The 22,762-nt window shown below is 38.5% G+C and overlaps 1 protein-coding gene across 2 annotated transcripts in view; it reads right to left on the bottom strand.

Annotated features, from left to right (window-relative positions):
• LOC105253537 (MOXD1 homolog 2) overlaps nt 1-22,762 on the bottom strand; it is a 204,382-nt gene that overhangs the window by 92,380 nt on the left and 89,240 nt on the right. For both annotated transcript variants that reach the window (XM_025409984.1, XM_020028192.2), the window contains one exon: nt 5,767-6,051. In XM_025409984.1, coding sequence (XP_025265769.1) covers nt 5,767-6,024 — 258 coding nt within the window. In that variant the 5' untranslated portion in view covers nt 6,025-6,051. The remainder of the gene's footprint in view (nt 1-5,766; nt 6,052-22,762) is intronic.

The raw sequence follows: 22,762 nt of genomic DNA, 5'->3' as shown, positions 1-22,762 counted from the left end.
CGTTTCCGTCAGCGTTGACTGGAGTCGTTTAAAAATTTGCCGAATCCGCTGTAATCATAAAAGAGAAGGGGTTGCGAATGTGGGTAGCTAATTATAATAAAAGATGTTATCGAGAAACTTATTTCTATAGCTGATCTAGAAAAGAAGCGACTAACCGGAATTTAAAACTATGATCCCTTACAAGAAATATTTAACTAGTATCGCGATGTGCTATAGATATGATCTACAAAATGTATGAACCGCAACCGTTGGCCAGGCATGTAACACGCGTTTAATGTCCAAGAGTACACGTGTCTCATTTTACCCGCGTCAATTATTCCTACATTACGTCATAAAGGGCTATACACGCGCGTATTTATAGGCCTTGAGCACAGTACACAGAGAAAAATGTATACTGTATTCAAGTAAATATTATTTATTTTAAGTATATCACAAGTTTGTGAATCCTCAAATATGTCATAAGTTCATCACGAGCATTAAATTTAATTGAATATATTCTGAATTTTAGTAAGTGCAGTATTTTAGTCAAGAATATTAAATTAAAACAAAAATTTGATTTGCTCACTACAAGAGTTGACGTAAAATAAGTTTGATTTTTCTTTGATACAACTTTATTCTTGAAGAGAAAATAAATTCTTTTTTTGAGTACATGATAATGAGATTTTCTAACACTTGCGATGAGTATATTTTAAGACTATTATCAAGAATATATTGTTGAAGAAAACTATTACTTAAAAAGAGAAAAATAAACTGAGTGATCGCTTTTCTTGGCAGTAGAATGATATTTTTCTCCGTGTACGAACGCGGTTATTTAAAAAGGACGTCGCGTTTCTCGAGGCAATGCGAGATATTAAAAATCTCATCCCGGAACGGGGTCTAAATTGAGCGAAAACTTCGCGCGGCATCTCGCGGAGAAGAGCGCGAAAGAATGCGTTAATTCATCGCTCTCGTCGCCTCATTGCGCGTTATTAAAATAGCGGAAGGTGCGAGATGCGACGATACAAATCGACAATAAAGACTGCCGCGTTGTGACAAGAGAGAAAGAGGGAGGGAGGGAGAGAGGGAGGAAACTGCGCGCGCGCGTGCGAGCGCGCAGAATATTTTAATAAAGCTGTCCGCGAATATATCGCGCTACCAGGCCGCAAAACAATACGCGAGGAACGTAACGAATTAAACATCTCGCAATTGGATGCAATTATTTGGCCTCGTTGAAAATGCAATCTACAGGAGCATTACGGGGGATTATGCGAAAGCGGGGGCGAAAGCGCAAAACGCCGAATGCGCAATTCGCGCGCGCTTTATTTCGCGCTCGCTCGCTCATTCGCGCGCGCACCAGCGTTAATCCCACGAGTCTTCTATGATTTAGCGATATCTCCCTGTTGCGCCGACTTTATTAATTCAACCAGTTATTTGCCATACTCTCTCCTGTCCCCCCCCTCTCCTCCCTCTCGTCCGTTATTCCGGTTACACGCACGAATTTCACGAGTAGCGCGCACTGTGACTGGCGGTATTACCGGGTGTATCATTTATTCAGCAAACAACCAGACGCTGGAGGCATTGCCGGCACCGCGGCGAAATTTACCATGCAAAATAATCGAGTTGAATAACAATACATATCCGCTCGAGAGGAGATCTCGACATCGCAAGATTCTCCATCGTCTCTCCAACTTTTCAAAATTGCGCCCTTTTTTTTTACAGCTACGGCAACAATTATTCTCCCGCGCGAGAAGGGAGGAGAATATTTGAGCGCCAACAACAAACATGGGCGGAAATTTCTCGATAAACTGGAGGGAATCCGTTTTTTGCCCGCGTGTAATGCATATGATATCGCAATCGGAGTGACTTTGCTCGTTACACGCCAGTCCTGCGCGTGGACAAACACACTCGGGCGATCTCTCCCTCGACATGCCGGCGTGCATATGGGATTCCAGCGGGAATCCGCCTCGCATCGCCCACGCAAATGGCGAATTAAAGTCGCGTATCGACCGGGGCGACGGCTGCGGGACGAGTGAGAAATCGAGCGGGATAGCAGTCGAGTCGTCCGGCTGGTCCGGATGCCCGCGGCTGGTCTGGTTCTAAGATTACGATCATAACGAAAAAGCTTCTCGCTCCCATTGGAGATGCCAGCCCACCTCCTCCATCTCTCTCTCTCTCTCTCTCTCTCTCTTTTTTCTTTCCCCGAGTCCCTCGACTCGCCTCCTCTTTTTTTCTCCCGTCCTCCTCATCCTCTATCGGCTCCGCTCTTTCACGACGTATGAGAACGTCCGGCGACGCGGCCGCATCGCATAGAGCATTGCACGGCATGCATTATGGAACGAGCGAGCAACGACTCTGCCGGAAAAATTGCGGACACGCGAGACGGACGCGATCTGTAAACCGACTACCTCCGCTCTCTCCATCTATCCCATTTACGGCGGAGCAGTGTTTCCCAATTTATTATACGCCGGAATCCTTTCGAGCGTCAGCAGTCATAGAGCTCGTAATTGTGTGACATTCGAGAAAAGAAACCTGTATAATTTCGCTCTTTTCCAATATCGTTTTCGATGGCTCTCGCGCCCGTGTGTGTATCCCAGTTCATCAATTTATACATCGACTCATGTATTATATATCTGCTGTACAAGAGCGAGATGCTAGAGCGTATTTTGAAGTTTAACAATTTCATCATTTCCGCCGAATATACTTATCTAAATTAAAATCATGATATACATCGAGATTCGATTTTCGTCAGGATATTTCGTCAGGATATTTTTGTGGAAAATAATAATACGTGACTTTAGGATATATTTAGCTTAATCAAATTGATTTACATATTAAACTTTTATAAAGAAATTACAGCATGTGAATAATAAAAGTGATTAAAACAAAATGATTAAAAATGAATAAGTAAAATCATGAAAATTGAAATTATTGTCTCTGCTTTCGATTCATCAGAAATGTCAAAGTATTCTGGATCACGTCATTTGGGAAACACTGATATACAGAGAGATATATATTTACGTACCGATCTACACTTTACCTACTACTTTCGGTCAATCCTCGTGATACTCGTGGAAGATTGCTTTTCTATATCCCATCTTCCCGATTACCACTGCTTTCCACTTTACAAGAAATGAGGGATCTCTGTAATGTAAATGCAGCAAACTCGACACCGACCAATCGCGATCGTATAAATATAAGCAATTTTCCGCAAAAACGAATTCCCGAATTTTTTATGATGACAGCGAGTGAAGAGCGATTTATTTACATCTTTTCTCAGAAACGTATTATTTAAATATTAAATGTCAAACACGCAACAAAATATCGCGAGTGACAAATTCCTATTTCAAAATCTATATTAAATATTAATCGCGCAATTTCATTACCCAAATATTTTTAATATCCATAGTAATAATTTATAATATTTTAGATTAAATATTATATAATATCATAACTAAATTTATAGTTCAAAGATTATATTAATTACGCACAAAATATTTTCACAGTAATCAATGAAATGTTTAATTAAAACAGAATAAAACCGCTAGCATCTCTATCGTATCATTATTACCGAAATAAAAGCATGAGAATATAATAAGACTACGAGAGACATTTTCAAAAATATATATCTTTGCTTGAATAACTTCGTCCCCGCAACTGTTCTTTGATCTAGAAAAATCTATGCGATATACCGTATTATAATTTCGCCGAGAAATTTCATAACACGATGGTGTTATATGGCTGACGCCCGAAGTAAAAATGGACAGAGGAGGCATTCGCGCGGTGTTTCCTTTGACGTCCTAATATGCGACGAAAAGCTCAGCGCAAAGTAGCAGCCGCTGATAAATCTATGCGGGATAACTGAAGAATAATGGGCGAAGCGAAATGAATGTTTCGCGACGTGGTCGGTAAAAATGGTGGTAAAAAGCTCGGGCGATACGACGCTCTTCCCTTTCTCGTTGATTCAGTTCGCTCGCCTCGCGAAAGAGATACGACGGGAGGGAAAAAAACCGGCGGAAAAAAAGAGATGAAGAAAAACCGACATACCGGCCATGTTGTAAAGAACCGGGCCAGAAACTGTCAACGGCCGCGTAACGCGCTGATGAAAGAGTGGATAGCGTGTAATCCCCTTCGCGTCCGGTCCCCGAAGAGGGTCCGCGTACCCGGATACGCGACTAACGACGTTTTAAATTTAAAAACGCCCGAGAATAATCCACGTGGCTCCGCCACGAAAATTCCCGTGAAAATCGCGCAAATTAGATTACAACGCCCGGGCCTTCGCGGGAGTCTCTTTCTCTTCTCTCTCGCTTTTCAGTGTGCCATAAACCTTCTCTCTCTCTCTCTCTCTCTCTCTCTCTCTCTCTCTCTCTCTGAATGACGTCTTGTTATTCAAAGAACCACCCCCGCCGGCATTCACGTCGCACATGCACATGATATTAACTCCGAACTATTACGGCGGCGTTGGATTTAACCGCAGTGCGGACAGTTCATGATATATCCGAGGAAAGTTTGCGGATCCGGGTTTTGCAGGCGCGAAATTAAATAGCGGTACATTGAGCCGAAGTTGCGACGACGCAATCGTACATCTTACGTCGTATGCATAAGTTGATCTTGAATAGAAAAAAATCACTTTACATAATAATTAAGAAATAATGATTCTATTATTATTATTTTTTTTTTGAACGAAAACATTGACCTTCCTCATCTATCAAAGGGATACACCTCTCGCAATAGATTAAATATACTTTGAAAGTTGAACATATAATTGAATAATATATTCACTTTTGTACGAGAGGGAGACATATAGACACAACGTGATTAGTTGGTATAAACGGCGAACACATTTATTTTATAGTCGCAATGAAGATGGGCAGCATCGGGATGATGAGCAAGTTACGGGAACCGTATTTTCGCGGAAAAATTACGTAAGGCAATCGCCTCCGCGGGCGATCAAGTCCTCGATGTTACCGAGTGTCGTGCAAAATGAGGAGAACGCGTAATGACAGGCTGCCGGCTTTAGTGGGCATGATTGATAACTATCCGATGCGCCGATCGAAACGGGAGAGCCATTACTTATCTCCCGAATGACTACCATTAAGCGCGTTCCATCGCCAATGTTGGCGTGCCAGGGCGGACTTTACAATATTCAAAGAGGGGAACTCCACTCGATCAGTAGCACGGAAATAATTATTCTCGATTACTCTCGCCCCCTCCGGCATTTTGCGTACGCAAGCGGGACGCTGGCGTGCTTGATTTAAATATCAGTGAGCTTTAATGCGAATACTTTACGCGGCGACTGTTTCCATTTGCAGCTCTCTGCATCGAATTCGATATAGCAAGAATCGCCGAGACGTATCGACGTTTTCTTCTCGAAATGATGGTCAATAATTTCACCGAAAAAACTAGTTGTAAAATTATTTAAAAATGAAAGAAAATTGAAATCTTAAAAAAACACATATCTATCATATATAGATAAAGTCATATTTATCATATAATAAACATCTTTAATTTTTGATAAAAATTTAACTGAAATTTTTGCTATCAATAATATTTAAAATCAAAATTTCTAAAAAAACACGACAATTGCTTATCGAAGAATAACGATTGCTACCCTTTCAAGGGCAGTCCATGCAGATGATCGTTCCAAGTCATAAATATTATGCTTGTTCATAATTACGCGCGATTCGTGCATATCTGCACTTTGTAACGCGGTCAGAAACGAGAAAGGGATTCGCTGGCAACCGCAGAGGAAACCAGATATTACTCGATGCTACATAAAAAGATGCTCACCTGAAGGTGGACCTGGCCGTTATTATCGACCCAGCCGATGACCATGTCAGCCCCGGCGTTGCCGTCGTCCTTGGTGAAACCGAGTCCGACGTAGCCGAGGGTCTTCACTTGGATCTCGAATGTAACATCTCTCTCGCCGGGCGTCCACAGCACCAAGAAATTGTTGTCCAGGACGGCGCTGTGCTTCCACTCGACGGAGACGACACCGCTGACGAGGAGGAGATGGAGGAGGAGGAGCGAGCCGACCGCAGTCTTCATCTTTCTACGCGGTACCGCTCAAAACATCTGAAACAGGAGCGACGCATACCTGAGGCGACTGTCTTATTTACAGACGTAATTTATGCTACTTAGAGATGTAATCCGCTTAATGGATAAGGGCAAGAGAAATAATGTTTGTTCGCATAATGTATCTTGCATTACGAGATAAGATACTCCGAGTTTCAAATTCATCCGAATTAAACGACGAGCGCGTGATACGTTATGAGATCGTGAAATATAAATTTATGCTTCGACAGGGAGATGGTTATTGGATGCTCCACATTTTTGCAACAACAGAAAAATAGAAGCGTTGAAAAAAATATCTTCTATAACATTCTTTTACAGCGCTAGATGTTCTTCGGAAATGGAGAGAGCGGTAATGCAATAAATAAAATGCCAAATGGGGCAAAAACAATATCTACGACACGGTGCAGATGGATGCATTTTCAAAGGCAACAAAACCGTTGAATTTTCAGATGCGATCGAGCAATATTGAACATGCTGCCCCGGTATTTTCCTTCGATATTGCAACAGTCATGTATGTATTTTGCGTCACTATTGTTGCCCATTATTGACGGAACGAGTGGTTTCGGACCTATCCACTGTGTTTAAAGCGCAAATGATGATACAGGTGTGCATACGTGCATCCTCTACGTCGTTTCTCGCAACTCGCGTAAGTATCTTATTTCATCGTATTTTCTCTCTCTCTCTCCCACGCCTGATACGCTCTAGAAACGATAGCGATTCGGTTAACGAGATTCGATAACAGATACGAAACTAAATAATGCAAATCTCGTAAATCTACATGGAAACCTCTCGCGTGAGCGAGGAGTATCAGACGCATTGAATGGAGGAAAAGCAGTAAACGGTGCTCTTGGCGAAAGGTAAAAAAAGGATTGCGAATCGGTTCGAAAAAATGTCGAGCTCGTCTCATCTCGACCGACAACCGGGAATAATGCTTATATTCGCGGCGCAGGAAACGTATCTGCTGAGCAAACTCGACCGCCGCCTATTTTTTTTTCCAAGCGCGAATACTCATAAATAACGATTAACGTCACGGTTAATTTATCCTCGGCGGCGTCGCTGCTCGCCGTGCATTTTCAAGAATCAGACGGAGCGGGCTTAATGGACCGACATTCAACCGAAACATTATCGTCGATTTCCTCCGGCAAAATTGGTATTGACCTCTTTATCAGCGATAGCGCGCTTTATTTCCATCGGAATAGGTAAACGAAGAAACGCGAGGCGCGAGGTGAAGTAACAGCTTCGAGGGGGGAGGGGAATTAAGTTTCCGGGCTGAATCCGCGGAACAAAGAGAAATTCGCGTTTCATCGCGCACGTGTTTCGAGGGGGAACGGGAGGGGGAGAGGAAAAAAGGACGGGCCGGATTGAGGTCGGCGGGATAACCATCCGCGCTACCGTTTATTTTGCATTTTCAGCAATCAGGCACGTCCCGCGAGGTGAAGAAAAAAAGTCAATTTGTACTTGCGGAGTAAGCGCTTCGCGCGCTCCGAGCACGACCGAGTTAAGGGCGAGATTGCCGTGGAGTGGAGGCAGCAACTGCGAGTAACTCCTCCTCGAGATCGCAGGTGCAGCTAAAATAACGCGCACGCCGGGAATTTTTTGCAGCGAAATTTATTCGATTGAAAATATCGGATACGCGCTATTCGGACGTTTCAATAAATTGGTAAAAATGGGAAATATCGGCGCGCCGCTTGCGCGAATGGTCCGATAGTCCTCGGCTGCGATACTATGGTATCCCTAAAAAAATTCCGGAATTGTCGAAACATATTTTAATGACGACATTTTCTAACAAATAAACGCATTCCTCGAATAAACCTTGAATAAAGGTCGAGAGGAAAGGAAATTTGGTGAAAATCGAAAAGTTTCGCACTAACGTAGAATGAGATGCAACATTATCATTGATAACGCTCAAAATATTTTCACACAAAATAAATTAAATTGTTAACGACAATCATTGTGTTCAGCTGCATTTCATCCATGTAATAATATTTAAATTAATTAATACGACAGCAACGTTTAGCGTGCATCTAACTTAAGAATCATTACAAAAATCATTACTTGATTATTATAAAATAATTATCGCAAAATTATCATGTTAAATATAAATGGAAGAAATGGAATCAGTACAGAAAAAGTTCCGAAATTCACGCGGCACTTTTATTTCCGCCGCGAATGTTCCACCAATATTTGTCGCACAGTTTGTAATTCGTCTCGCTTTTTCGGCGATTTTTCGCGTCGCGACGAGAGCAGAGAGCGAGCGCGTTTGGTGAACAACCGAGATGCGGTGACGGAAATACGAAATGCCGATCGCACGCACCTGCGTGTCGCACGTGCGCACCTGGGGGAGGGAGACAGAGGCAGAGGCGGGGACGGGAGGCTTAGCTACCGAGCAGAGAATCGACCGCGGATCTGCAAACGATCGTTTCAATTAACGGCGACAATGACGCGGCTAGGCGTCGCCGCAAATAGTAAGTCAATCCGGCGTGTATACGCGCGGAAATCATCGACGAGTTCGGCGCCAAACAATGGTCGTTGCCGATCTCGATTTAATCCCTCGCGATCCCGCGCGGTCCGAACCGATGTTTGTCGTGGATTGTAGTTACGACGTAATTGTACAACGAGATTAACAAGGTGCACTTTACGCGTGCGGATCCATTCGCTTTGATAATAATGTGTGTCGAGTTTTCTTTTTTGACGCTTGATCATTAGTAATAACACCATGACATAAGTAATGAGCTCTAAAAAACTGTATTTTGAATGATCACATTCGAAGCAATAATTTGGTGTCAATAATAATTATATATCTAAAAAAATCTTACAAAGGTAAAAAAATACGCCAAGTATGTGAAAGTATTCTACCTTGTATGCAACAAAATATTTAATAAAAGAAGTCCTTAAAAATAATTAATTTACAATAATTTTCCTAAAAAATAAAATATCAAAACTAAATATGAAATCAATAATTATTATTAGTACTTAAGAGAAATTTGTAAATTTGATATAATATTTGCCATGAGATATCAATTTTACATTGTAGAAATTCTCCTTAAGAAATTAAAATTATTTTTATTCAGAGAAACTTGATTTTTAAAATCGACACATGAGAATTATAATTTTTTTAGTTCCTAAAACATTTTTAATATAATGTATATAATTAAAAAAAAAACGTTTCTTATATTTCCTGAGACTCAAATCTTTCGATAAATATATAAACTCGTGCGTGGATTGAAATTTTAATTTGAACAAGATTATGAAAGAAACGACTTCAAAATATTTCGTCATTAATAATAATGACAAAACGCTGTTTTCATTATCCTTATAATTTAAAGAAAGAGTAAAACGCAACGTTTAGGCTAAGGAGCGTTATTAAGCGTATGATTTAATAGAGGTCAAGATTGGGAATGTTGCTGATAGATTGATTTACGGTACCGGTAACCGCGAAATTAAAACCGATCGATTCAATCAGCAATAACGGGATATGCGATGCGCGGGATGCGTGTATCAGGAGCGCGACGTTATACGTGGAAATAATTGAACGGGTCGAACTTGCATACAAAGGAGTAGCGCCGGCTAATCCCGCCGATTAACAAAACCGATGTATTGGCAATTGGATGCATAACACAAGCATAAACGCGAATTCCAACTAACCGACATGAATTAAACATCCGACCGAACCGTTATTATAATGCGCTAATTTTGAAAGCTTGTTACAATAGCAGAAATGGATAATTTAGTCTGGAAATTGTATCGCGTACGAGCTTTTCTGACATGAAAAATCTCTCAAAGATCGATGTACATTTATTTCATCTCAACTTTAAAAACATAACTGATTTTCATGTTAGAATAATTAAAATTATGTGGCGAGCAGATTTACTTTCTGATAAAAAGCCAGGTGAAAAAATACATTCCTGAAGAGTGGTTTTTCCTTCCACCATGGAATACTGTAAATCTATGGTATACAAGGGCATCGTCGCTACGTAACTTCTCCTCCATTTAATCCTCTTTGGCTTATCCAATGACTATTCGTTGCCGGCAAACGATCGGCAGCCCGAAAACAATCGACGCAATTAACAGTAGCAACGCGTGCAACGCGAGAAATGTCCCGCAAACGTGATGCATCGGTCGCAGCAGCTGCCGAAATCGCTCGAGTGCGGCGGAGAAGCGAATGTCGACTCGAATTGAGAGGACACAGGCGGCAGAGATGCATCCGAAAGGATGGCGGACACCATCCAGAGCGAAAGGGGATGAAGCGAGGGGGGGGAGGATAACGCTGCGCGGCCCGAAGAGGGTGGAGTCGCACGCGGGTACGGTTTGATTTGCGGCGTGTCGTTCAGTCGATTGCTCTCCAATTGCGCCCCGGCACCGACGGCATCAACCTGGCACGGTTTCCCCTTATACGGGGTGCGCCGCCAAGGTTCGCATCAAACTTGGAAAGCGGAGATTCTACTACGATAAATTCGCGCAAGATCGTCCGTAACTTTTAGCAATTAAGATTCTGCTAATATCGAGCTCCCTTGAAATTGAGTAAGGAACAGCGATTTGTCATCTGTCATGTTCTTAAAGTTTCATTTTTATCAAGATATTATAATGTCGAATATATATTTTACATTCTTCATAATCATAATTTGACATTTTTTATTATGTACAATAATTTTAAAAATTCTTAAAATATATGTATAAGCCATAAACCACAATAGTTGCTTTAGCAATAATAAAAAAGACTTATACTACAGAGGAAAGTAACTTTCTTATCGCTCCAATTATCGCAGAAATACACAAAATTCGAAAAGGGAAGATCCTTAAAAAAATTTCTTTTATATTTTAAATGTTTGAAGAATATATTCCAGTTTGATATAAACTTGCGAAACACCTTGTATATCTATCGATGGCAGAGCAACGAGATACGATGCTATGGAGGGTTGCTGCAGGAGGATGATAAACCATCCCCCACGGCCGGTGCGAACTTCTCTCCAAGATAAATAAATCGAGGACCGCTCTCGCGAAAACGACGCAAATCGAAATGTTGGTAGCCCGGTAAATCGCGTGTCGCATGTACGAAGGCGTGAATGGGGCGAGTTGGCAAATAATGAGCGTCCGATCAGGTACGGGGGACCCCATCGGGATCGAGGGTCTACTCTCGCGTGTACAAATTTCACATATATAGCACACACGTGCGTCTGTATCGGTACACGAGTGTAGTAACAATACATCGGTCGATTTTCGCGCGTTTCATATTACGCTCCTTCAGTTTCGAATCGCGAAAATGAAATGGTCTAAATTTTCATCCCTACATTATCAGTAACCGAATATCATGGTTCGTACGTAATTATGAAGTTAACTCGTTTACAATCGTTTCCCTTTAAATTTGATAGTCCTTTGATAAAAACTTTAATTGCATCTCCAACGCGCGCGTCTATATTTTTCTAAATTAATTACGAATTTAAAAATGTGTCAAACATTAATAAAATAAATGGAATAATAAAAATACTTGTAAGTAAATATTTATTCATAAGATCACTGCAAAAAATGATGCTATAAAATTAAAATCAATAATTCTGAGATATTCGAAGACTCAAAAAAAATCCAAAAGACGTTTAAAAAATTGACATTTATATTTTTATTTGCGCAAAGCATCAGACATACTTTCCATCCAGTACATGCATTCGATTTTTGCAAGAGTCTCGATTTACCAGAGAATTTTATTTTTCGCCGAGGAGGATCCGCACACATATGTTAAGCTAAATCGTATTCTCGCAAAATAGATCCAGACATGCGAGTACAATCGTCCGATCGGTGCGATTCCGTGTCGCGCATCGTTACCCCGCGTTGATTTACTTGTTTACTGGCGCGCCGGTATATATTGATTTATCCGAAAGAAAGCGCATCGCGCGTCGTTTCCGAAGTCGTCCTTGTATGCAAAAAACGGCGGCCGCGATGTATGCGGCGGCACCGGGGAACAAATAAAACACGATATCGCCGACAAATGTCAAAAGCAAAACTTGGATTTAGTCGGTCGCGCGAGCGCATTGTGTGCGTGCGTCTATGCGTGTGTGTGTGTGTGTGTACGTATGTGTGTAGGCAGGTAAAGGATCGCTTCGCGCGCTCGGAATTTCACATAAATTTTAACGCGCCCGAACCTCTCGCCCAGTCTACTAGTATTGGAAATATTGCCTCGTCGACGTATTTACGCGATCAATAAGTGTCTCTAAACATTGTATCTATCTGTATATACGTATATATCGTCCCGCTTCTTGCGTGACAAAATTTTTTAATTAAAAGAAATTATTACGAGCGAGATAATAAACAGAAATAAAGATGAATAAAAGCATCCTGTAGAGAAATTTTGTCTTTGACTGTATCAGCGATTTAGATACGTCACCGGAAAGCATCGATATCTCCGAAATATCAAATGATTGTCTAAAAGCCTATTGAATTTTTCAAAAGCCTCCGCTATCTTAACCGCGGACGCGAGGTCGACGAACTAATATCGAGCGCATCCTCGAGCATGCACACGACTGCATCCCATCCATCAGGCTGACATCGGACCTCTCGGGTGTCAAAAAAAAAGAAAATATAGAAGAAGGATAGGTATACAGGCCGACACAGGAACGCCGAACGTACCAATTAATGCCCGTAAAATCGTTCGATGTGGTGTGAAGATGTCTGGGACGCGATCCAAATTGCGTTATTATCGCGATCCGACATCCGGAGTCTGAAACGCGTTACGGATGATGATCGAGCTGAACGACAAGCGGAGATGGCGGATTAATAGAATGAGCGCGTCATCCGCGCGTGGAAATAATAACGTGGATCCGATGATCGTGAAGGATTGACACATCTTAATACGCCCGGTGGCTCTCGTAATTCGCTTTTAATCATTACGTTTCGCGTGTGACAAATAATTGCTACTCGCCTGCCATGAATATGCGAGCCTAGCTTTAACTTCCATTACGATCCGTATTCGCGAAATGGTATCTAAATTTTAAAACTAAATTTTAAAGAATAAAAGAATATATTACTCGATTTTTAAAATATTGCCCACGACACACACATACGTTGTTGCTTCAGGAGAATTGTTTTTCGGGGAAAGATATATCCGTTGCAAAATTACCAAGTCAAATTTCCGCAACGTCAAGCTGACGAGAACGTACATTGTTATAGCGATATATTCTACTACCTTTCCTCGGATATACATCTCTGATACGATGAGAATGAAGGATTAATTCCTAGCGTGCTGTGATACGCGCGACATACTTCTTTTCTCGTTCGATTAGTTAACAAAGAAATCCGACGATGGGTTCTTAAATAAAAAAAAGGAAAAAAAAACAGGCGATCTTACTCGTGCGGTTGCGACAGCTACAAATGAGCGTACGTACGTGACGTTTGGTTGTGCTGGAACCTGGTGCACCGTTTAATGCAACGGTGCTCTCGCTAATCGCGACGGTGCATGTGACTCCCGACAACACAAGGAAGGAGTCACGTGAACCGTCGAACGCATTAATGAAATGAGCTTTACCGCCTAAACGCACGAAAATGCCCGCAAATGCAGGAAGCGGGAATTTCCTTTCATATTTAATCGATTTCCATCGTGAGCGGAACTTAATGCTATCATTAAAGCCTGATTAAACTGACATAGATGAACGCTAATTCGACTTTTAGAATTTTTTTAGAATTTTTTCTTTATATATCTTATCATATATTCCGATTAATTTCGACTCCAATACTTTCAATCGAGATCCAATAAAAATTACTTATATACATATCGAATAAATCAGAATTAAATAAAACATACAATAAAAATTTTACGTAAAATTTAAATATATTTTCTGTGTATGTAAAGCAATCTTAAATTAGAATTTAATACACGTGTATACGTTCAGTCAAATGTCATGCTAGGGCAATCATAAAAAAATTAAGTCGACGTATTTCGATATAGATATGTATAAAAAAAGAATCTTTAATTTTTTCTGATTCAACTTTGCTTTTTTATCTTATAAAATAAATTGTAGGAGGGCAAGAATAGATCGCAGCAGATTTGCGACATTAAAAAAGCATTTCAAACATTATCGTTGCATTTACGTCATGCATGAAGATTAATAGCTTTGTGCACGGAAAAAAAATAGAAAGTTAAGAATCAAGAATAAACAGGTATCATCCACACTTACAGCATAATGACATTGTGTAATCCAAAATTTTCATCACAGTTTGATTTCGATTTTATAAATACAAAATTGTATTAAACAACACTACAAAAATTAATTTCCACATGTGCATTTTTTTCATATTAGTGTGAAATTTTAATATACAAAAAAAGCTCTCGTCATTAGTCTACATAAAATAGAATATATTTTGAAAATATTCCAAGTTTCATATATCTTTTCTGTTTTCAAACAAAATAAGCAAATGAATAGAAAAGAAAACATAAAAACATAAAAACTTTGATGTAATCAAATATTATTTATTACACGTAATAAACAATTAACCTTTTAATCGATCTTCTAATCGATCATAATCAACGATATCATCATATCCATTTAATCACTATAATTGTTTAAGAGACTAATGAAGCTAAAAGCAAATATACATTAAAATTAATCGATATGAATACGATGCCAATCGTCGTTATGCATAATGAATAATCCAGCTAGCTTATTCTAATTGCAAATGAGATGTATTTCATGTATAATCGATGCAGTAATTTAGCAGCTTAGTTAATGTAACGATTTGTTAATTGTCGCTGAACATGTAATTATATCGAGTCGACGAGGCACATCTACAACTACGTTTATAAGCTTAAAGTTCGATAGATTTTTATATATGCATCGATTAATAGAAAATTTAATATGTCCCGGATAGTGATCACATTGAAATAAAATCATCTTCTTTTCGAATTTTCAAAAAAAATTTAAATTATAATTCTGAGTTTTGAATTAAAATTGTTTAATATAATATAAATTTTTGATAAGAAAAGCTATTTTCCCTTGTGCTGATAAATTCACTGTATTAATTACGACAGTTTACGATTACAACGCAAAATGTAAGATTTAAGGATGAAATAACTCGACTATATCTGCGAAGAGAATATGTATCGTTCTACAATTATCGCGGCAAGTTGGTGTTATTGTTGCAACATTATGTCGCTAATTGCAACCAAACACGTAATGCTTCGAGCAAAAAGAGTAGTGAAAAAGTAGCTGGTCGACGATAATATCATCGTGAAATATTTTAACCGCGTCGAGATATATATATATATATATATATATATATATATATTAACATTTCTATCTAATTTTCCGTCGATGTGTGTTTATATATATAAACACACATCGACGGAAAATCAGATAGAAATGTTAAAAACGTCACACATTTGTATTCATTAACTTGGATTAATCGCCATCTCTGTGATGTTTAAAAATATTTTTACAATTGGGGTAGCTATTAAATGTGTTAAAATATTGCCGATTTCATTGTCAATGGTAATCCAGTAATTTTTCCACCATTGTGACTCCATTTTCTCGTTCGCTTTTAGGAAGCTTCATTAATTTGCTTATAGAAAAACCATATTTCACATATTTAATTTATATAACACAAGTCATATTTAATTTGTGACTTCATTAATGATCCTTTCCGTGAGATTTCATACAGATTCATATATTGATATTTTTTATATTGAATTACATTCAATATATTTCGAAAAATATATATAGAAATTTTTGTCAAAATAGTCCTCTCTCCAAAAAAAGAAATATCTATTTATCCTTCTTCTTGTAGACCATTTAAATACCCATCAATACAATGAATGTTTGTTTTTAAGAAAAAAACATAGAAATAATAAATGACCAAGACTCTCATACAGTTCGTGCTATTCGCAGTTTCGCGTTTTAAAAATGTCCCTGCCGAATAAGTTCGCGAAATCGTGATATTCATAATGCACTAAGTGTAAAGTTTGTATCGAAACCGCGCGAGGCGAGCGACTCTGTGTATGAGGGCGAAAGATAAACTTCAAAAGTTAAAAGTAACTTTGAAAAAGAAAGAGAAATGAAACATGGGAGGAGAAACCTGGAAACGAAGAAAAAGAATATACCACTTACAAGAGGATGAGAGAGAGAGAAAGAGAAATTTATCGTATCTTGACAAAGATTCATTTAAAATGAATGAAAATACACAATAGAAATAAGACACATGAAGAAATATAATTATATTAAACATAGATAAAAAGAAAAATTCTCAAATATAGAATGATTAATATATAACTATATAACTAATTAATGTAAATGTAAATCTTGATTAATGTAAATCTGATTAATGTAAATCTTTCAAGCAATAAAAAATAATAATAAAATAATTAATAAATATAAATAATTAATTGCGTATCCATCTCTCATGTATTAAAATATTTGATTATGTCTCTAATAATTCAATTAAAAATCCACCAACTCTAGCGATTATTTAAATTTAAGAGAAATATCACAAGAATTTGTCATTTAGTCACTTGTCAACTTGTCAATCAATATACATAAAAAATATATTTTACTTGTTATTCCACATTTCGCTTGTCATTCTATTTTAAGAAGGATATCGAGCACGATATTACTGAGGAAAATGCGATCGTTCAAGTACCCTTTGTCGCGTTTTCTCAAGATAAAGCCGTTAATTATGACACTTAGCCAATTAGCTGCCTGAAAAATGACAAGAGGACCTCGATCTCGGTGACGCCGATTAACGCAAGCTTGTCAAAAGTATGGCGAGAGAGAAGGTCTTGGTGATTCACTTCCTTCTTCCTCGCGTTCTCTCGACTTTCCCACAATTCACTTCGTGTTCGCTCGGAGGATTTAATTACATTTCTATGGACCCAGGGCAAATGAGGGAATAATGAGCGGGGAGTCTTCGGGCCTTGAAGAGCCTCGACTCGAGTCTTGCAGACACGCTTGGTATTCATAATTGGTTATTTAGCTCTCGCAGAAGACCGTAAGGGTAATCTAACTTCTTTTAACCTACGTAAAGAGAAGAAAAGAAAGCGAAAGCAAGAAGACGAAGACAGATTTCCATTTACGCGCTCTGGACAAGCCTTTACATTACCAGCCATAATTATCTATTTATTGATCCTTATCAGTCGACAGCTAAAAAAGCTCACAAATATCTATCCTGGTTCTTAACATCCGAAGAATTATGTTCGGTGTAAACTAATGAGTTATTGAGTGATCGTCTCTTACACGTCGAGCTGTTGAAAAGTTTCTCCGAAGGCATTCACAGGCACGTCGGGAACAATCATTCACAAAGGATTTAAATTTTTCAATCTGTAAATAGAGAATCATTACCGAAAGCGAATTAATGGTACGTAGTGTCGATGTAGAATGAAACTGATAGATCCAGGTCAAAAATGTAAAAAGGGGATAACACGCTCGCGTATGAGAGAATAACATCGGAATGCATAATACATCGAAGGAAGGACAGAGTGTGGCGGCAATGGAGGGATAATATATAGCCATCATATAACGTCTCTCACTATAAATATATTATGAGATAAGTCTCCGAACGCGTTATCCCTTTAAAGTGAGGTCGCGAAAGCACTACCTAGGACCAGTGGAATGGTCGATGATGACGATGCTACCGGCGGATGCTGATGTGGCTGGAACTTGAACAAATATTTCTTGTCACCTCCTTTCTCTTTGATAAAAAATTTCACGAGCTAAACTTTGTACGATGATTCATTCGCACTTTACGTGATATAGTAAAATCACAGAGTTAACAAAGTACTGTTTTCTGAGACGATTTTTGGAAGAATTTTACAAAGCAATAGCATATTTTTTTATAACATGTAAGATTTAACAAGAAATAAATTTTATTAATTTTTCTTGAAGATAAAATTTTAAATTTTCAGTCGTTTAAATTATCCTTATACTCGTGCGAACGGATTTTATCATTGAGTCTATCAAAATTATTGTCTATCAAAAGTATATCTATGATTTTTACAGTAGTCGACAACGTTCCCTGCAACGAAAGCCTGCACCTCGATTATGCACAATCAGCACGTGTAATGGATTTCATCGAGAGAATAGAGTCGCGTGCGATATCCTTGTCCCGGTCATTCACATTCGAAGTTCGTTTCAATGTTATTTCATTTAATATGGTTGAAATAATTTAAGTAAATAATTTTTTTTCATTTTTATAATATAAAATCCCTGTATATCGATATAAAATTGAGAAAATAAATGATTCCTCCTCCAAAATATCACAGATATCTATGACACTTCAATCTATCGTCTATGACTTTGAAAAGAAAATTAGTCATTCGCTAGTTATCCTAGCGAAATTAATTGAAGGAATCTCAAAATACTGATGTAATCGCGAAAATTTTAATTAATCGAGCCCACCTATCGCCGGCTGCACGCCTGGCGAAAAAATGGCGCCGCGCGAGGATGGAGGCTACGATTGGACAAAGGGGCAGGCCCGGTGCGTGACGTCTCGGGTACATTTCAGACACCTTTGTCCGAGGTACCGCAACGATGGCTGCTGCGAGAAACGTATGCGGTACGCACCTGCGGGAACGGAAGCGCAAAGTCACGCTTTCTCTCTTTCTCTCGTCGACGACAATGCGATCCGAGGCGGTAGAACGAGGCTACGGACGATTTATCGCTCGCGATGCCTCTCGACGATAGACACGTATGCAGGCGGTGCTGAGACAATGGGGCAAAAAGTGCCGATCCTATCCATCGCGGTCGATGCGACTGGGATATCGGCGACGAGAAACGCCGGACAATCCTTCTAGTTATGGTCGGGTAGAGGATCATGCGAGAGAGATGATTGTGCGCGAGGCGCAAATAGCCTCGTTGATTGAGATATAGACCTGGCGACACTTGTTGCAAGGAACATTAGAATCCCATTCTTTTTTTCTCCCTTGCATCTAAGCGCTCGTGTCAAAGAGTTTGTCTCTAAATGCGAGGCATTAAACGTTGTATCCGTCGCACAATGCGCGTTTACCACGCTAGGTCGACGTCTAATTACGGCCACATTGTGCTAGAGTGCGCGAAAGAACAAAAGACGCATAGAGGCTATAGAGTTGACTCGCGTTTCTGCTTGTGTTAATTTTATATTTTTCTGGCCTTTGTTCGGTTGAAAATTTTTCTTGTACTCCTGACTTTTATAATATCCAGTTGCCTTTCATATAACATGACACTGTTATTCTCGCCGTTACATGATTATATATGTATAGAGGGGAAACTGTTGTATCTTCAATCGACATTTTGCCAAGAATATCATGTATAGGATATATCAGATATTTCCAATCTATACGCCCTGCGCACACAACCTCCAGAGAAAAATCTTGCTTCTCTTTTTCTTCTTACCAGTTTCCAATTTTTGTTTCTAAGGTATACATCCATCGTAAATATTTGCTTGCGAAAATTTTTGATACATGCCGTCGAGCAGAAGCAAATAGATTTTGGAAATGTCATTCAAAATTTATTTCTCGAATTAAAGTACACGGATAAATTTATCACTCTCGTAACCAAACAAAATAACTATTTGTCCAATTTATAAATGTCTATAAACTGTAGATATATATTTTATTACTACTTGAAAAGTCTATGAAAAAGTCGATCCATTTAATAAATGGAATCAAACATGTGTTTAGAATAGAACCAGAAAGATGATCTATCTATCTATCTAATATATTATATTACACATTAGATAAGTAACTAAAATATATATCTTCAATTTTCTCTCTATAATTTAACAATTTAATTAAGATAATAAGACAATAATCTAACATTTTCAGATAATTCCAATTTTCAGTTAGAAACATTTTTCGACGATATTTTACAACTATTTTTCCAGTTCTATTCTAAATACGTTCAATTCCATTTAATTTAAGTGGATCGACTCTTTCATCAATTCACGAAAATCTTCTTTTTCTTAAGGGCCAGGGTAATTCATACAAGACCAAAAGCAACTTGGCCTAATCTAAAAAGTCTTGTCTTGGGTGGTGGCTTCTAGGAAGGTGAGCGGTGCAATTACTATGGAAAAATAAACAGCGGAGGGTGGCCTGGAGCGGTTTCATTATCGGAATTGTGAACGGCCCGGATGGGGGCGCGTAACTTTCGATTCGCATTCGAAAAATACAGCTAAAAGCGATTTTCCCTCGGTGAGTCGCTTCCCGCGATTCGCAATCTCACCGATCGTTTTTCTCCCGGCAACGTCCCCCGCGAGGCAAATTAAATTAACGGCTGCCTTCGGGGCGTCTTCGGAGGCGAATAATTGCGCGCTTAATTGTGGCGATTCGTTTCGAAGGACGACTACTCCTTCCTGCCCATTCGTCCTCGCCGAAGCCCATTCAATCCCCATCATCGGTCTTCAATTGCGCAGTCGCGGAATCATTAAAGCTATTCTATCTGCGGTTGTCTTTGGCCCGAGATTATCTTGGATTGTCGATTCCTTAACGATGTAAAATGACAGGAGAAAACGTACGGTGACTTTTGAACAAAGTAACGAAGTTATCCAAAATTAAAAAAACGATCGGATAATTAAATTCTAACGATATAATACATTTTAAAAACAGACGATAGAAGATATCACTTTTACAAAATAATTTGAAACATATGCATATTATGTGAAAGTCGATGCATTATTTCTCTCCTGACTTGAAGAAATCGTTGTAGGAAACTGAGATCGATCCATAATCGTACCGATGATCTATTTTTACGCCACTCCCATACGAGAACCGCATCGCGCCGGTAAAGATATATGCAAAGTGCAAGCCCGCGGCGATCCAGCAGCTCGGCTGGGGTTGCCGACGATTTTCTCTCCGCTCACCGCGAGCCTCGTTATCACGTGCTTCGGGGCGAGTTGCAAATCGACGAATAACTGCGACGATGGACCGCGATGAAGAAGCCGTGAAGAGGGCCGCGAAATCAGCTGGCAGAAAATCGCGCGATGTGAACGCGTTTCTACCGCGTAATGAGGGACAAACCGCAGACCGCTCTCGCCACAAATATGGATAGACCCAGGACCGGTTCAGGATAGTTTAGAGCCCTTGGCAGAGATTCGGGAATTTTAATCCTTGTGTAAAAAAATAATGATATTCGTCCATCACATTTAAAAAAAAATAAAAGATTTAATATATTTAAATTTTATGTGCAAAAATTCCGATCTTGATTACAGAAGCATCCCACAATAATAGAAAAATCTCTCTCTCTCTTTATACATTATTAAAATAAAGTGATATAAAAGTTTTATGATAAAAAAATGTTTAAAGATATTTTTGTTCAACGTACTTTCTTCGTGAGAAAAGTTAGGATCCTCAAGAGAAGCCCGTGGCCCCCGCAACTGCATTATCATTACATCGATCTTGTACAGATGTATCAAGGCCGGAGGTGGTTCGTTATGTACGAACGAGATTCGTGCGACGTGAATCCATCTGAGATTCTCGAGGCACTTCGAGGAATACACGAACACAGTGTTTCGCGATCGATGATCGAAGTCGTTGCGAGATGCATCCGATTACCGATGCTGAACGCGGCAGCGTATGCGGAAGTGCGTAGCCATGTAATAACATACATTACAAAATGTTCGCGCGGAAGTTGCGCATTATAAAGTATTTATATTTGAAGATGTATACATGTTTAAAATGAATATAATATATATAATAAACAGAAAATGTGTGGCAATTGTATAAAAAAATTTATCTATATTTACTTTATTATATCAGCAATCAAACATTAATTTTTATTCTATTTAATATATAATTCTAAATCTGTTTAATATATAATCAATATATAATTTTAACATTGTTAATTAATTTCAATATAATTTTAATAAATTAACTGTATCTATAAATGATATATTATTTGCCCTAAACACGTGTAAAACAATACAAATGAAAAAACAGTAAATAAATGTATTTAAAAAATAATTTAACGTGTCATAAACAATTAGATATGTTACAAACAATTCAAGTGTTTACCGTAAAAACGAGATTATCGAATATAGTAAAGCGTGCTTGACGTATAAATTAATTACACCGTCCCGGATACATATTGGTAATTGATTTTACGTTGTATTTTAATCGAATAATTTCGGAAGTACTTTATATATATTGATACGCGCGCGTAACACTTTCGCTAAAACTTGCTCGAGCTGCGGAGTAATCTATCTTATGGAGCCCTAATTGAATTCAAGCGGCTTATGATCCCGTAGAGTTACACTTCGCGCTTCCGTGTTCAACAACACCTGAACGAACACCGGAATATATTGCACGTACAGGCGGTATCTTCAAAGAGATTACTTTCAAACAACGATCAGACCTTTAGCAAATTTCCATGTAATTAATTTGAATGCTACGATTAGAAAATTCTATAATGATTCTAAATAAAATAAAATATTATTTCCCTGTACTTCGTAATAATATAACAAATACTGAGAAATACACAGTAAAAAATTGTACCATATGTTAAGATTTTCTTGTGTTACCATGTTTTGATTAATACTTTAATGTAAAATTAACATACAACTTATATGTTATTACTTTTATAACATTTTCATGTGTTACATTTATAACTTAACATTTTGTATACAAGTTAGACATTTGTATTTTGATTAGTGTGTACTTCAATGTAAAATTAACATACAATCCAGTTATTATTTTTAATTCCAATTATTATTTTTATAACTTTTTATTTGTTACATTTATGTCACCTTTATAATTTGACACTTTATA

Source organism: Camponotus floridanus, unplaced genomic scaffold, assembly GCF_003227725.1.
Source record: "Camponotus floridanus strain SB8 unplaced genomic scaffold, Cflo_v7.5 scaffold3, whole genome shotgun sequence".
In the NCBI taxonomy this organism is placed as follows: Eukaryota; Metazoa; Arthropoda; class Insecta; order Hymenoptera; family Formicidae; genus Camponotus; species Camponotus floridanus.
This window is presented reverse-complemented; position numbering and strand designations above follow the sequence as displayed.